Here is a 16,586-nt window from a genome sequence, read left to right as displayed (position 1 = left end):
ATGACTGTTAGCACAATATGGAATCGGTGGGTTCAGGAGGGTAATACGGAACGCCGTGTTGGATCCCAACGGCCTCGTATCACTAGCAGTTGAGATGACAGGCATCTTATCCGCAAGGCTGTAACGGATCGTGCAGCCACGTCTCGAACCCTGAGTCAACAGATAGGGACATTTGCAAGGCAACAACCAGCTGCACGAACAGTTCGAAGACGTTTGCAGCAGCATGGACTATCAGCTCGGAGACCATGGCTGCGGTTACCCTTGACGCTGCGTCACAGACAGGAGCGCCTGCGATGGTGTACTCAACGACGAACCTGGGTGCACGAAACAACACGTCATTTCTTCGGATGAATCAGGTTCTGTTTACAGCATCATGATGGTCGCATCCGTGTTTGGTGACATGGAGGTCAACGCACATTGGAAGCGTGTATTCGTCATCGCCATACTGGCGTATCACTCGGGGTGATGGTATGGGGTACCACTGGTGACACGTCTCGGTCATCTCTTGTTAGCGTTAACGGCACTTTGAACAGTGGACGCTACATTTCAGATGTGTTACGACCCGTGACTCTACCCTTCATTCGATCCCTGCGAAACCCTACATTTCAGCAGGATAATGCACGACCGCATGTTGCAGGTCCTGTACAGACCTTTCTGGATACTGAAAATGTCCGACTACTGCCCTGGCCAGCACATTCTCCAGATCTCTCACCAATTGAAAACGGCTGGTCAATAGTGGCCGTGCAACTGGCTCGTCACAATACGCCAGTCACTGCTCTTGATGTACTGTGGTATCGTGTTGAAGCTGCATGGGCAGCTGTATCTGTACACGCCATCCAAGCTCTTTTTTACTCAATGCCCAGGCGTATCAAGGCCGTTATTACGGCCAGAGGTGGTTGTTCTGGGTACTGATTTCTCAGAAACTGTGCACCCAAGCCGGCCGCGGTGGTCTAGCGGTTCTAGGCGCTCAGTCCGGAACCGTGGGACTGTTACGGTCGCAGGTTCGGATCCTGCCTCGGGCATGGATGTGTGTGATGTCCTTAGGTTAGTTAGGTTTAAGTAGTTCTAAGTTCTAGGGGACTGATGACCTCAGATGTTAAGTCCCATAGTGCTCAGAGCCATTTTTTTGTGCACCCAAGTTGCGTGGAAATGTAATCACATGTCTCATCTAGTATAATATATTTGTCCAATGAATGCCCGTTTATCATCTGCATTTCTTCTTGGTATAGAAATTTTAATGGCCAGTTGTGTATATTGTAGTCTTCTGCCGACAACAGGACCCCGTGACCACAGCGGGAGTGCAGCAAATCCTTCCTGCCAAGCTCACAAGTCCAGTAGTAGAGAATAAAACAAAACAGCTCAGCGACATGTGACAGTAATGTCAGCTACGTTCTACACGACATCTATAACTACAACTGAAATGGGCATGCGACCATTGGCACTAAACGTAGGCTCAGTGGCGGAGCGTTGCATGGTCTGATGAATCCCGCTACCTTCTTCATCATGCCGATGGGAGGGCGCAAATCCTTTACTGCGGGAACGATACGAGCAGGTGACGGCTCCATTATGCTGCGGGGGACATCCACGCTGGCATCCGTTCGTCGAGTGGAGCTCGTTCAAGGCATCATGACGGCCAAGTAGTACTGCATGCCAGTTGCAGACATGACGATCATGTTTCCCGACGGCAGTGGCATTTTTCAGCAATATAATACACCGTGTCACAAGGCGAGGAGTGTAACGGAGTGGTTCGAAGAACACAGTGGCGATTTCCAATTGATGTACTGGCCCCCTAACTCGCTACATCTGAACGCGATCGAACACATCAGTGATGTGATTGAACGTGGCGTCAGAGTTTATTGCTCCACTCCCCGGAATTTTCGGTACAGTTCCCCACAGTCGTTTAATCAACAAAATAAGAGCATATGGACTATCATATACCAATTGTGTGATTGGATTGAAGAGTTCCTAGAAAACAGAACGCAGCATGTCATTTTCAATGGAGAGAAGTGTTCCGAAGTAAGAGTGATTTCAGGTGTGCCGCGGGGGAGTGTCGTAGCACCGTTGCTCTTCACAATATACATAAATGACCTTGTGGATAACATTGGAAGTTCACTTAGGCTTTTTGCGGATGATGCTGTGGTATATCGAGAGGCTGTAACAATGGAAAACTGTACTGAAATGCAGGAGGATCTGCAGCGAATTGACGCATGGTGCAGGGAATGGCAATTGAATCTCAATGTAGACATGTGTAATGTGCTGCGAATACATAGTAAGAAAGATCCCTTATCATTTAGCTACGATATAGCAGGTCAGCAACTGGAAGCAGTTAATTCCATAAATTATCTGGGAGTAGGCATTAGGAGTGATTTAAAATGGAATGATCATTTAAAGTTGATCGTCGGTAAAGCAGGTGCCAGACTGAGATTCATTGCAAGAATACTAAGGAAATGCAATCCGAAAACAAAGGAAGTAGGTTACAGTACACTTGTTCGACCACTGTTTGAATATTGCTCACCAGTGTGGGATCCGTACCAGATAGGGTTGATAGAAGAGATAGAGAAGATCCAACGGAGAGCAGCGCGCTTCGTTACAGGATCATTTAGTAATCGCGAAAGCGTTACGGAGATGATGGATAAACTCCAGTGGAAGACTCTGCAGGAGAGACGCTCAGTAGCTCGGTACGAGCTTTTGTTGAAGTTTCGAGAACATACTTTCACCGAGGAGTCAAGCAGTATATTGCTCCCTCCTAAGTATATCTCGCGAAGAGACCATGAGGATAAAATCAGAGAGATTAGAGCCACACAGAGGCATACCGACAATCCTTTCCACGAACAATACGAGACTGGAATAGAAGGGAGAACCGATAGAGGTACTCAGGGTACCCTCCGCCACACACCGTCAGGTGGCTTGCGGAGTATGGATGTAGATGTAGATTTACGGGAATTAGGTGATCTGTGTGTGCAGATGTGGTGCCAAATCCCTCCAGTGACCTACCAAGGCCTCACTGCTTCCACGCTACGACGATCCGCCGCTGCTATCCGTGCCAAAGGTGGATATACCGGCTGTTAGGTAGCTGGTCATAACATTCTGGCTGATCAGCGTAATTTATCCAGAGCGTGGTCAATAATTCTTTTCAACTCAGCCATAGCTCCTCTACATGCTCCTGTCCCGAGCTAAATGTTTCAAGTTCCCGATTAATATTGGACGTTACCACTTCTTTATCTACTTTATCAAACACACAAATTTTTGTAATTGTTTTAGTTTCCCTCTGTTCTTTGGTGATTTTTGTTGCTACAGCTGCCTCATGGTCATTGATATAAATTTCGATGTGGTCACCCTCAAGCAGGTTAGGTCTATCTGTTTTTATTAGATCTAGTACAGTTTCATCTGGAGTGGGTTTCCAAACTGTCTGGTCTAGACGGATCTCAGGTAAGGCACTTAGGATGTCTTGTCACTCCCCTCACTTACAAAATTGTAATTATCCCAATTGAGCGGTGGGTGATTAAAGGCTCATCTGACGATGATAGCCGTTATGTACGGTCAGTAGTTCCTCGGTTTTTTTTACGGCGAAACGCTCTAGAAATGCGTTAGCTGGTGTCAGAGCGGTAATTGTTTCTCCAAGAGGTCGCCTCAGTTCTCTCGGAGACATCAATTCTTTTTCTAATAGACGAACAGATTTTTTTTTTCGAGTATAATTATAGGTATAGCGGATAAAGAAGAAGATCGGTGGAGGCACACGGAATATCAATAAAATAGGTTTAATGAACTGTGTCGACACGAGCAGAACACGTCAGTTCTCGGTAAAACCCTGTCAGCAGGTAAACTCTGCTCAGTGTTTGCGTTGAGCAACCAACGCCTCACGAGGCAGGGTCTCTTTGCCAAGTCGCGTGTGCAAACGAAGCCGAGCATTAGCACCTGGCCGGCTTACGCTAATAAAGGACCGGCGCGGTCTTGCACGCTGCACAGTCGCTGGAAGGCACCGCTCCAGCACTGACAGACAGACAGACAGGTAGCTTCGTCGAGCAGACCGTTGTGGACCGGCCATGGCACGCGTGTCGGCGGGATGGGCAGTGCTGCTGTTGGCGCTGGTGGCGGTTGGCGTCGCTTCAGCGGCGGCCGCCGGTGGCAAGTACACGACGCGCTACGACAACATCAACTTGGACGACATCCTGCACAGCACGCGCCTGCTTAACAGCTACATCAACTGCCTGATGGAGCGCGGGCCCTGCACGGCCGATGGCAGGGAGCTCAAGGGTGAGTCGCCGCCCTCTTCCTCTTTCTTGCCTTATGATTTCTCCTTCTCACCTTCTCCTCCTCCAACTCCTACACCTAACTCCTCCCAGTCCTCCTCCAACTCCTACTCCTCCTCCTCTACATCTACATTTTCACCTACATACACATCTTCATATACATTCCGCAAGCCTCCTTATGGTGTGTGGAGAAGGGTGCTTTACGTAGCACTACCACTTCCGGCCTTTTGTGTTCCACACGCGGAGGGTGCGCGGGAACAACGGTAGTTGGTAAGCCTCTGTGTGAATTCTAAGCAGTCTCATTTTAACGTCATGGCCCTTTCGTGGGATGTAGGTGGGCGGAAGTAATATATTGGTTGACCCTTCAAGCAATGTACGCTCTCGGAAGCTTAACAGTAAATGACAGAGCATTGCGTAACGTCTCTCTTGTACCGTCTACCACCGGTGTTGGATGATGATGGCCGTGACGCTTTCGTGCTTACGACGAGAACACGGCAAGTGCCATAATCCGATTTCCTAGAAACTTCGCTCGGTGAAAGAGAAGTGAAAATAAGGGAACACTTGTCTCGGCTTATCCGTACATACTCGAAAGTTTCTGAGAAAACGATGGTCAAAGTTTCCGACGTAATTTAGATGCGTTTTTAGGACGCAATAATCTCAGCCGAAACGGTGGCACAGTGACGAACGACACGACCTCCCAGTTTTGCGCGCCGTTTTCGAAGCTAGATTACCGTTCTTATCCTTCTATTTTATTTTCATTTATCTATCCATGTCCATAGAAAGTTACAAAGCACGAATATTTCTTACGAAGTTATGGGATACAGGGACACTATATCAACAGTAAAATTATAACTGCATTTCACAGTAACTGTCATATGTTTATTACATATGTTTCTACGGTTTATTCAGGGTCACAATATTTTTTTTTAAATTCTGCTGTTCTTATATTTCACTCTTGAATCTATTCTTATATGAAATCTTTGTTTTATGCTCATTTTTATTCTTCAGGTACATTTAGTGCATTCCCTTGGATGATACCGATCGCAGAAACATTCGAAACATAGAAATGCCGAACACTAAGAGCATCGGGCGAGGGTAGTGGTATTTCTTCGCATCAATCTCACTCGGAAAAAAAACGTCGTTGCTGAAGATTTCACAAGTTGGCAATACTTTCTTGGCAAAACACGCATAACGGGCAGCTTTAACAGAAACTGCATCCATGAAATTTATTATTAATCACGATACACCACAGGAATTTCAACGAAAAAAATGTCAAGTAATTTTCTCATTTATTTATTTATATATCTGTAACCATTCACCAGACATACAATTAGTAGACGAATAAGGACAACGATATTTCCATACACATTGGAAAACGTTCGTGTAGTAATATTCTACGGACACGGGTAGAAAAGTGAAAAGCAAAAATAAAAATAGTAATCGAGTTTCGAACACAGGGCTCAAAAGTGTGAAGCTGTGACGCTCGCCACTACGCCAGCTAAGAGACACATAAAGTACCTGTGACGAAACGTGAAGCTCTTCTTTGGATCTTCTCTTGTGACACTATCAGTCCTACTATGTAAGGGTCCCAAACTGCTAAGTAATTCTAAGTATCGGTCGAAAGAGGATTTTGTAAGCTTCCTTCTTAGCAGAACTGCACTCTCTGAGGATTCTTTGAATGCATGTGCCTGACATCCACTTTTCCTGCGATTAGTTCTACGTCGCCGTTCCATTTAAAATTCACCCATACGTTTACTCTCATAAATTTAATGAACGCGTCTCTTTCCAGTGATTATTCACCAATCGTTTACTCGTACAACAACAGGCTTTTCGGTGTGCTTGCCCGAAATTCTGTACGTATGTCTATGTTGAGAGCCAACAGCCAGTCCTTGCAACATGTGTCTATCCTCTGCATCTCTTCCTGCATTGCGCTGCATTCTTATAGTGTTTTTTCTTATCTACGGGATGTAGGCCTATCGTAATAAATAGCGAAAGCTGACACAGCTTGAAAATGTACGGTGAAAGGACCAAAAACATTCCAGTAAACCTGAGTCATCAAACCAGCTTTTGGCGAGAGAACTGCGAATGTATGATTACAAGCCACCACTGATTTCAGCACGACGTACTGTACTGTCCCGGTTTGTATAAATGTATTTGAAACGTAAACTGTAAAAGTCCTCAGCTACCTGCGCTCGAATTTCACACATATGTCTCGAAAAGTCCAAGGAAGGTAAAATTACAGATATTCCAGTTAAACGGAGGCTTACCAACAACCGATCTTTCCGCGCAGCTTCCGCGACAGAGACATGAAAGGAAGAAAGTGGCAGTGAGGCACACTGTGTGTTGACTTGTGGAGCATAGAGGGTGTGACAAAGGTAGTAGGAAACATGCCTTATACATAGGGGAAGAGAATATGTTCTATGGACATGGACCCGGAAACGCTTTGTTTCCATGTTAGAGCTCATTATCTAGTTCTTTCATTATCACATTAAACATGGGTAACACAAAGAAACACAAAATACCAGCATTACATGAAACGTTTTCTAACATGAAATGTTCAGTAGAGCGTCTTACGGAGCGTGGGCCGGTGAAGCCTACTACTCGCGACTGGAGGAGGGCTAGAAGGTCGGGGGCACAAGCTGGAGGAGAAAAGTCTTCGTACACTTTATGAAAACCCTAGTGGCAGCGTAAGACAGCTGTAATAAGTAACGTCGACCACATGGTTCTCTGTAAAACGCTACATAAGAACCCGCTGTATCCGTACCGTGTACAGCGAATGCAGGCAATAACGGCAGCCGCTTTTGCTGCACCGCTACACTTCTGCGAATTGTTCATTCAGTAACGTGTCAACTCTAGAGCAAATGGGCTGTTCACGGATGAGCGTTCGTTCCAACGTAATCAGACTGTGAATTTTCACAGTCGACACGTATGGGCTGTCGAGAATCCTCACGAAATTGTGCAGTCACGTTTTGAACAAAGATTTTCTCCCAATGTTGAGGTGGCATTGTTGGCGACTGTTTGTTAGTCTCATTTTCTTCCATCCAGGCTCAACGGAGAAACCATGTTTTCTTGCAGAACGGTGTACTTGTTCTGTTAGAACATGTGTCTTTACGAGTGCCTCAAAACATGTACTACAGGCACGATGGAGGTCCTCCTCATTTCATTGTTAATGTTCGTAGGCGTACAATGTAAATGACGAATTCCTTGACAGATGGATAGGTAGGGGTGGACCAATTGTTTGGGCTCCTCGCTTTCCGGACCTAAACCCACTCTGCGCGTCAGGGTTTTAATGCGACGGCGATTTGACTCATATATCCTCGCTAAAGGAGTGCAGTTTCAACATTTCATTTAGGAAACTGTTTTATACTGTGCTCATATATCCTTTTCTTGTGTGTTTCCCGTTATTAGTGTGTTGGAGAAGCTGCATCTGTATTTGCAGGTATAGAGGAGCAAGAGAAGGAGGTGGAGAAGTTAGGAACTGTCAGTTATTATTATTATTATTATTATTATTATTATTCTTATAATCGTGTCAGAAACATACACATTTAACAAACATTACATTGTATAAAATATGACCGAAAGTCTGCCACTTCTAGTGCATTCTCCGAAGCAGGACTACTGGTAAAATATCGATTTATTGGCGACCCTTTTCCCACGATATATGGGCACCAAAATGAAAATATCGAGTGCTGATATATTTTTTTTTCACAATTTTCGTTAAGTATTTGGACTGATCTTTTGAAATTGTAGTCGAACATAATTTTACTTTGACTACGTGGAGTCTTACTACTTTCCGAGCTTTCATCGGTTCCAGTCTTCCTCCTTGACTGTGTGAAGCAAGTACATATGGCAAAAAAGAAGCGTCCGATTACACTGTGGCGTGGCGGTGCGGACGGAATAATATTTCCGATATGAATAAATATAAGGGGCCTTCAAAAAGAAACAAGCCGGAGGCATAATTACTGGCTCAAATGGTTCAAATTGCTCTGAGCACTATGGGACTCAACTGCTGTGGTCATAAGTCCCCTAGAACTTAGAACTACTTAAACCTAACTAATCTAAGGACATCACACACATCCATGCCCGAGGCAGGATTCGAACCTGCGACCGCAGCGGTCGCGCGGTTCCAGACTGTAGCGCCTTTAACCGCTCGGCCACTCCGGCCGGCTGAATAATTACTGAAACCAGTGCTTGTATGTTAGGAGTATTAACCCTGGCTGTTGAGACACTTGTCCCACCGTGACACAAGGCAGTGAACGGCTGTCATAAAATTTCCGGGGCTGCGATGTTAACCAGTTCCATATGTACAGCTGGACGTCGTCGTCCGAGGTGAATCGTTCGCCCCTCACAGCATTTTTAAGGGGTCCAAAAATGGCGTAACCACAGGGAGAGAGGTCCCGACTGTATGGAGGGTGGCGGAGAACCTCCCATTTGAATTTCTGCAGGAGTGCCGCGACTGTGTTGGCCGTATGAGGCTTTGCATTGTCTTGGAGCAGAATGACCCGTCGGGTGAGACTGCCCGGTCATTTTGATTTGGTCGCTTGGCGAAAGGTGGTCAATGTCTGCAAGTAATGCTGGTCTTTCACTGTTGTCCATGTGATTACACCATTTTTGGTCCCGTTAAAAAGACTCTGAGATGCCAACGATTCACCTCGGACAACAACGTCCAGCTGTACGTGCGGAACTGGTTAACATCGCAGATCCGGGAATTTTATAACAGCCATTCACCGCCTTGTGTCACAGTGGAATAAAGTGTCTCAACAGCGAAGGTCAATACTTCTAACATTCAAGTATTGGTTTCTGTAATTGTGCCTCAGGATCGTTTCTTTTTGAACGCCGCTTATAGAACACAAGTTGCGTTAAAGAACAAGTTTTAACGCAACTGGCGTGCTATTTCTTTACATCGGCATTCTCCAAAAACAGTTGCTGAAAACTATGAACAAAAATATAAACGATGAGACTGGTCTTTGCGGTGGGCGGAGACATGTGAGGGGAAATGCTGACGTAATCAGCGCTCAACGCTACCAACACAAACTACAGCTGCTTCACCACGCAATTTTGACTTTACAACTGCTAGGTCGCTGGCGTTGGCAGAAATGTAAAAACAAGCAGGTCGACATGAAGTGTTCGGAAAAATCCGATATGTGATGAAATCGAACGACGGACCCATCGGACACCTTTCATTGTGCCACTTACATGCAGTTACCATCGTTAGGAAAGTGATTATCGTCAATCGTGAACGTTCATCGTTCTCCTTTCCATTCTTTCTGTAAGGGCTTATAGGCAGCTGCTAGGTTGTTGACGCACATAATGTGTAATGATAATAAATAGTTAAAAATATAGCTCTAAAACTGGCAGTATATATACAGCGTGCGGCCGATATTTTTATAGACCGGTACGTCGTTTTTTCCATCGATATATGATACTTTCTTTCGATATTTCGAGAGCCGATAATGATATTTTTTTGATTATCGATTTATCGGATTGTCGATACTTTTAAGAATGTCAACAGTCCTTCTCCGAAGCCATTATGCAAGTCACCTTCCGCGTAGGAGTTCGGACACGGTCGACGCTGAATCACATGTTTAACTGCCTGGCCATCTCCACAGTCGCATCTGGGATTGTCTACTTTATTGTAGCTTCATCTTGCTAAATTAACCCTGAAAGATTCAAAGATCCTCGTTATGATCCGGTGGTACAGTTTCAGATATTCATTTCCAACCAGGTGAAGGACGTCCTTTCCACAATCGTAACCTGGCTGTTTGATCTGTGGTTGTGAGTACTTCTGATGTGTGAAAACTCTTGGTGGATCTTACAAGAGGCGGCCAAGACGTTCGTACCATGAGTTTTCTTCAAACTTTGTTTGGATTTAGCAGTCCGTTAGGACAACAGAATGTGCAAGAAGGAAGGCGTACTACTTATACAAGTTCGATAAAATCTCAGGACAAAGCTTACGCGTCGGTGATGTACGGGTGGTTTGCGCCCCTCAGTATGGGATGGATGGCGGTCATGTGGCTAGCTTTCAAGCTCCGTAGTCGGTGGATCGCTAGATCGACATAAACTCATTTTTATTTGCATTTTTTAAAGGTAATAAAACGAAAAAACACTTGTATTTGCATGAACTTTTGTTTCATTTCCACCGTGATTTAGCTGTTTACTAATTTTTATTATTACAACATGTTTTACATTTGTGATTATCGACAAGTAAACGACCAAACGCATAAAGTTTTCCTGAAAATATATACCTGTCCTGATTTGCAAAAGTCCTGATACCTGCCATCGGGTGATTTAACCAGAATTACTTTGCACCTGCGCGCTACGTCGTTTAGACACAAGTTGCAAGGGCGAGGGACAAGCTCCGTAAAGCCAAATCAAACGTCCATAAATAAAGTTGCAAAATGACTTTATTCAATAATAAAATGAATTGAAATATGCCAAAATAGAAGAGTAATGTACGATTAAGCATCGAATGTGCTTTTGACATTGCAGCTTTTATGTTTTCTTCCCATCCATTTGCATCGTCCTTTCTCTTTTAAATTTCGAGAACCTTTTATCTGGAGGTTTTCTAGACCCCACGTGGTGTGTTCTTTTGCCAGCCTCATTACTTTTATTTTTGCCTCCTACAGAATGTATTCGACTGTCCTTTTCGGGTGGCTCATAATCCTCATAGTCGTAAAAACCTTCACCTTCAAGGAATAAACCATATTCATCGACTTTGTCGGAATGAACGAGGTCCTCGTTAGTAATAAATACCTTTTCTCCTACACTTCGACAGTATACTGAAAAAGTTCTTCTCCAATCGTTACTGCATCTGCAGAAGTCGGTGTTGATGATTCTGTATCAGTAAGGTCCGCTTCTTGAAGAAGACTATCATAGTACGCGAACGCGTCTTTTAACTCACACTTTGCAGCTGCATTATGCATTGAATCTTCATGACTTTCACTACCTTCAGCACCCGAAGGATCGTGAGTCACCTCCCTATTTTTGGAATAAAAATTTTTGCAGAACTAGCACTCCTGCAAGAAAAGATATTGCGGAGACATGGCTTAGCGACACCCTGGGGGATGTTTCCAGAAAAGAGATTTTCACTCTGCAGCGGAGTGTGCGCTAATAAGAAACTTCCTGGCAGATTAAAACTGTGTGCGGGACCGAGACTCGAACTCGGGACCTTTGCCTTTCGCGGGCAAGTGCTCTACCTCTCTAGATTGCCGGCCGGGGTATCCGAGCGATTCTAGGCGCTACAGTCTGGAACCGCGGGACCGCTACGGTGGCAGGTTCGAATCCTGCCTCGGGCATGGGTGTGTGTGATGTCCTTAGGTTAGTTAGGTTTAAGTAGTTCTAAGTTCTAGGGGACAGATGACCTCAGAAGTTAAGTCCCATGGTGCTCAGAGCCATTTGAACCAAAACTCTCTAGTTGTGCAAGGTATGCGGGAGAGCTTCTGTGAAGTTTGGAAGGTAGGAGAAGGGTACTGGCGGAATTACAGCTATGAGGACGGGTCGTGAGCCGTGCTTGGGTAGCTCAGTTGGTAGAGCAGCTCGCGAAAGGCAAAGGTCCCGAGTTCGAGTCTCGGTCCGGCACAGAGTTTTAATCTGCCAGGAAGTTTCAATAGCACACTAGTTGCGTTAAAAACAACTGAAGTGCTACTTCTTCGCATCGGATACCTGGTTATTCCATACACACTGCCGTCCCCAGCGCAATCGGATTTCTTTGTGACATCTATACTTACTTGAGGGCAACGGCCTTGCCGCAGTAGTAGCACCGGCTCCCGTCAGATAACCGACGTTAAGCGCTGTCGGGCTGGGCTAGCACTTGAATGGATGACCATCCGGTCTGCCGAGCGCTGTTGATGAGTGGGGTGCACTCAGCCCTTATGAGGCAAACGGAGAAGCTACTTGATGGAGAAGCAGTGGCTCCGGTCTCGGGAACTGACATATGGCCGGGAGAGCGGTGTGTTGACCACATGCCCCTCCATATCCGCATCTAGTGACGCCGGTGGGCTGAGGATGACATGGCGGCCGGTCGGTCCCGTTGGACCTTCCAAGGCCTGTTCGCACAGAGTTAGTACTTAGTTAGTATACTTACTTCACACAGACATACAGAAAGACTGGAAGTGATTAAAGATCAAAAAGTAATGAGAATCATTGACACAGTGAAAGTAAAATTACACTCTATTACAGTTTCAAAACAACAACTTCAAACATTTATCGAAAATTGCGGAAAAATATAATATAAAATAAAAATATTGGAACTCGATATTACCCTTTCTATATAGATATTTCGGTGAAAGATATACCTCCATTTATATAAAAGGATATTTTTGGGATAAATATCGATACATGGGTGCATCGGTATTTCAACAGGTCTAGGCGGAAACACCAGGAAGGCGAGAGAGAGAGAGAGAGAGGGAGAGAGAGAGAGAGAGAGAGAGAGAGAGAGAGAGAGAGAGAAGAGGGGAAGAGTGAGAAGAGTGGGAGGGGGGAAGAGAAGGAGAACTGCTAGCTACAACCTTTCGTCCTTCTGCCAAGGTCTGTGTCCTTGCGCCATATGTTTCACGTCGCTTACACATTCAACCAAATATTAAAATCGTAAAACTTGTTTTTCGCCTTGTGAACGTTATGTAACCATGACTAGAAATTTTACACTTCCGAAGGGTACTCTGTGATATTTTATTATGTGACCCCGTTCTTCATACAATAGTCATTTAAATGCCATCAATATATTGATATTCTACGCGTGTAAATAGTACTGTATACTTTCGACTGATGACATAACTTTCATATTGTCGCACATTATCATCACGATATACATGGTGAACATAAAACAGACAAACTTCTGGGACGGAATCCCTATTGGAAATGGAGGAACAAAGGTCCTACGAACAAGTGTCCGGAAATGCACCGTTGCCACGGTAGATGGCGCTGACGAATGTAGGTCCCTCTGACCACGTGCCATGCGTTGCATTTGGGTAATTGACGCAGCGTACTGTAAGCAGCAGAGTGATACGGTGTTCGTGTCGGGAACAAGCCGAGATGGTGTCTGTGTACAGCCAAACAGATGGAAGTGGTTGAGAGGAAGCACGTCTGCACCAAAACAAGTGCGCTCACACACACCAACCACATCACACAACATTTCAATTCCTTTTTGAGCGTCTGTGTGATCATGGGTCCTTTCAGACAGACGAACGTGCGGGGAGGCGGCCGACTGCGCGTACACCAGATTGGGAGGACCAGATTGTATAGCGCAAGGATTAACACCAGCGGATTTCCTTCCTCGGGAAAGATTTTGTCAGTGGTTTTCACACCAGACCATCACAGGTACGGTATTTCTGTCATCAGTCCTCTTTACCGACGAAGCAACATTTACCAGAACGTGTGAAAGCGTACTTTGTATTCCACGGAGGCCACTTTGAACATCTATTGCGACATGGATGCGATGCAGCTCTGTTCTATGTTATCGTTGCACGCACACCATCCATTTCCGGACACATGTTAAGAGGTCTTTTTGCCTCGCTTTCCAGTCAGGAAAAACTGTTGTCGGTTTTATTAATGTTTACCCTGTATACATCTGTTAAAAGATAGGTTTCATCTGCAGTTTGTTACGTACGATGTCCTACTTTCGTTATTCCCTTAGTTCTTGGTACAATATTCATGCTATCAAACCTGTCAGCATGCTATATCTACTTCTACCTCCTTTTCTGTCTTTAGACCACGTCTTTGATTCAGCGATAGTTTTCCTCAAACAGTTTTTCCTGAGTATGTGTTCGAGTCAGTTCTCTTAACTCGTGCTAAAGTACTTCAGAAAACTGTTTGTTTCATTTGCTCTTTCGAACTCTTTAATGTTCCTTTCCCTCACAGCCCATTCAATTTCCGCCACTTATTCTCCACAGCCAGATTTCAAAGCTTTCCAAAAATTTCTGCCCTTCTCTTTTTAACGTACAATTTTCTGAGCTACGTGTAGCTATCAAGCACTATGGGTACAGTACTATGAATATGGAATAGATCTACTAATGACCTTCCTGGACATCGAAAAAGCGTATGATAGTGTAATTAGAAGCAAAGTGTTGAATGTTCCGGAGAACAGAGGAGTAGCAAAACAGATTATTTGGAGGATAAGGAAAATGTACCATGGAAGTGTGAGCTATGTGAAAGTGGGAGGAGAGAGATCAGCTTGGACCGAACAGAGGAATGGCTTGAGGCAGGGAAGTGCACTTTCACCATTACTCTTCCAGTAGCGATGGATGATATGAGTACAGTAGCACAAGTAACTGGTGAAAGGAAGATGAAAGCTATGGTGTTTGTAGATGATCTGATGATTTGGGGGTGATAAGGAGGAGGAAATACAAGAGCAGTTGGACATATGGGAACGAACAGTACAAGAATATGGGATGAAATTTAGTATAAGTAAGAGTGAGAAGATTATCACAACAAGTTTCAGGTACCTAGGAAGCCTGATACAGGAAGATGGAAAAAACAACAGAGAAATAAACGAGCGGGGGAGAAAAGCAGAAGCATTTCGGAAGAGTGTCAGAAGCCTGATGTGGAGCAAGGATGTACCCCAAATCAGTAAAAAGGTTATATACCAGTCATACTATGTCCCGATCCTGACATATGCATCAGAAACCAGGGTTATGAAAGAATAGAGAAAAGCAAAGTACAATCTATTGAGATGCAATTCTTGAGAAACAGTGTTGGAGTGACAAAGATAGACAGGTTAAGAAATGAGAGGATCAGAGAGTTAATGAAGGTGGAGCCACTACAGGAGGAGATAGAGAAATCAAGGCTGAGATGGTATGGACACGTTAAGAGAATGGACGAGAAGAGGATACCCATTAGGATACACGAGATGAAACTGGATGGAATGAGACCAAGACGAAGACCGAGAGACAGATGGCTGAAAGAAGTAGAGGAATGCCTCCAGTAGAAAGGAGAAGACTGGACCAAGGTGAACACGGAGATGAAACTGGAAGGAAAGAGACCAAGAGGAACACCGAGAGACAGATGGCTGAAAGGAGTAGAGGAATGCCTCCAGAAGAAAGGAGAAGACTGGACCAAGGTGAAGACGGAGAGATGGTGGCAAGACAGAAGACGATGAGGAGCCCTATGTTCCACACAGACCCGGCCAGATGCTGGAAACTGTCCAAGATGATGATGATATGATGATGATGAAGCTACCCAACAAATAAAACAATTTTGTATTCCTATTTTCAGTCGTTACATATATACACCGAGCAAGTACGATAAGACATTTCAGAAGAACAAAGGTGTGAACAACGATTATCGTGTATCATAAGTAGAAACGGAAATGCAAATCTAAACTAATTTGTCAACAAGTAAAGTGTAGCAATGCTTCAGCTATTGTTGTCGGAAGTGGACGGTGTGTGTGTAGGAGGGGGGGGGGCGAGGAGGGGCAGTCGGCTTTGAATCGATATTCAGATTGTCCTACAGATTTTGAGCGTATATCCTGGAAGACTTCTGAGCAATGCCGGAACTGCTCTTTATGGAATGCTGTAGTTGATTCATATCCTTTATTCTTAAAAAAAGAGATATTTTTCTTATCACTCACCTTGACGTCGATGAAAGGTTAACCTTTAACCTACTTTATTCTTGTTTCTCCTAGTATATTATTTTGTCATGGAAACGCTCTCACAACTCCCTCGTACACGCAATGCAGCACACCAATAACGCCAATTTCAGTATGAAGTGAGATACTCATTTGTATTGCTATGCACTGTTATGACACGCAGTGCACTTCAGTCACTTAGCAATAGACCCACTATTTCTTTACTTGGTTGTCCGATGGAAATCAGTAGTTACTACTCGGAATGACGCCTGTATTCTTGATGTAAGTCTGTTCCTTTTGTTCTTCTTCTTTCACTATCACCAGCCTCCTCCTGGTTTGATCCTGTCCTTCACATTGCGCTGGGGCATCTTGGTCTCAGACTATCCTTTAAACGATCAGTCCACCTACCTGGATATGTTCCACGTTGTTTGCCCCTTCACGCCGCCGGCCTGAATGGCCGTGCGGTTCTAGGCGCTACAGTATGGAACCGCGCGAGCGCTACGCTCGCAGGTTCGAATCCTGCCTCGAGCATGGATGTGTGTGATGTCCTTAGGTTAGTTAGGTTTAAGTAGTTCTAGGGGACTGATGGCTTCAGAAGTTAAGTCCCATTTTTTTGAACGCTTCACTCTGCGATGGTATATAGCAGTTTAGTCGACAAAAGCAGCGTTGACGAAAATTAGACTAAATAGCCACCACGCAAATGCCACATAACTCCAATCCATGGGCAGTAGCTGAATTTTAGTTAAACTATCAAGCGTTCGGGGTTCCTGCATGAC

General features: G+C 44.8%; 1 protein-coding gene across 1 annotated transcript in view; it reads left to right on the top strand.

Annotated features, from left to right (window-relative positions):
• The first annotated feature begins 3,981 nt into the window (after positions 1-3,981).
• The window catches only part of LOC124616062 (ejaculatory bulb-specific protein 3-like), a 32,307-nt gene continuing 19,702 nt past the window's right edge, over positions 3,982-16,586 (top strand). Inside the window, exon 1 of the mRNA XM_047144297.1 lies at positions 3,982-4,254. Within this exon, the coding sequence (XP_047000253.1) occupies positions 4,044-4,254 (211 nt within the window). The 5' untranslated portion in view covers positions 3,982-4,043. The remainder of the gene's footprint in view (positions 4,255-16,586) is intronic.

This window comes from Schistocerca americana, chromosome 5 (genome assembly GCF_021461395.2).
Source record: "Schistocerca americana isolate TAMUIC-IGC-003095 chromosome 5, iqSchAmer2.1, whole genome shotgun sequence".
NCBI lineage: Eukaryota > Metazoa > Arthropoda > Insecta > Orthoptera > Acrididae > Schistocerca > Schistocerca americana.
Note: the sequence above shows the minus strand (reverse complement) of the source record. Positions and strands in the feature narration are given on the sequence as shown.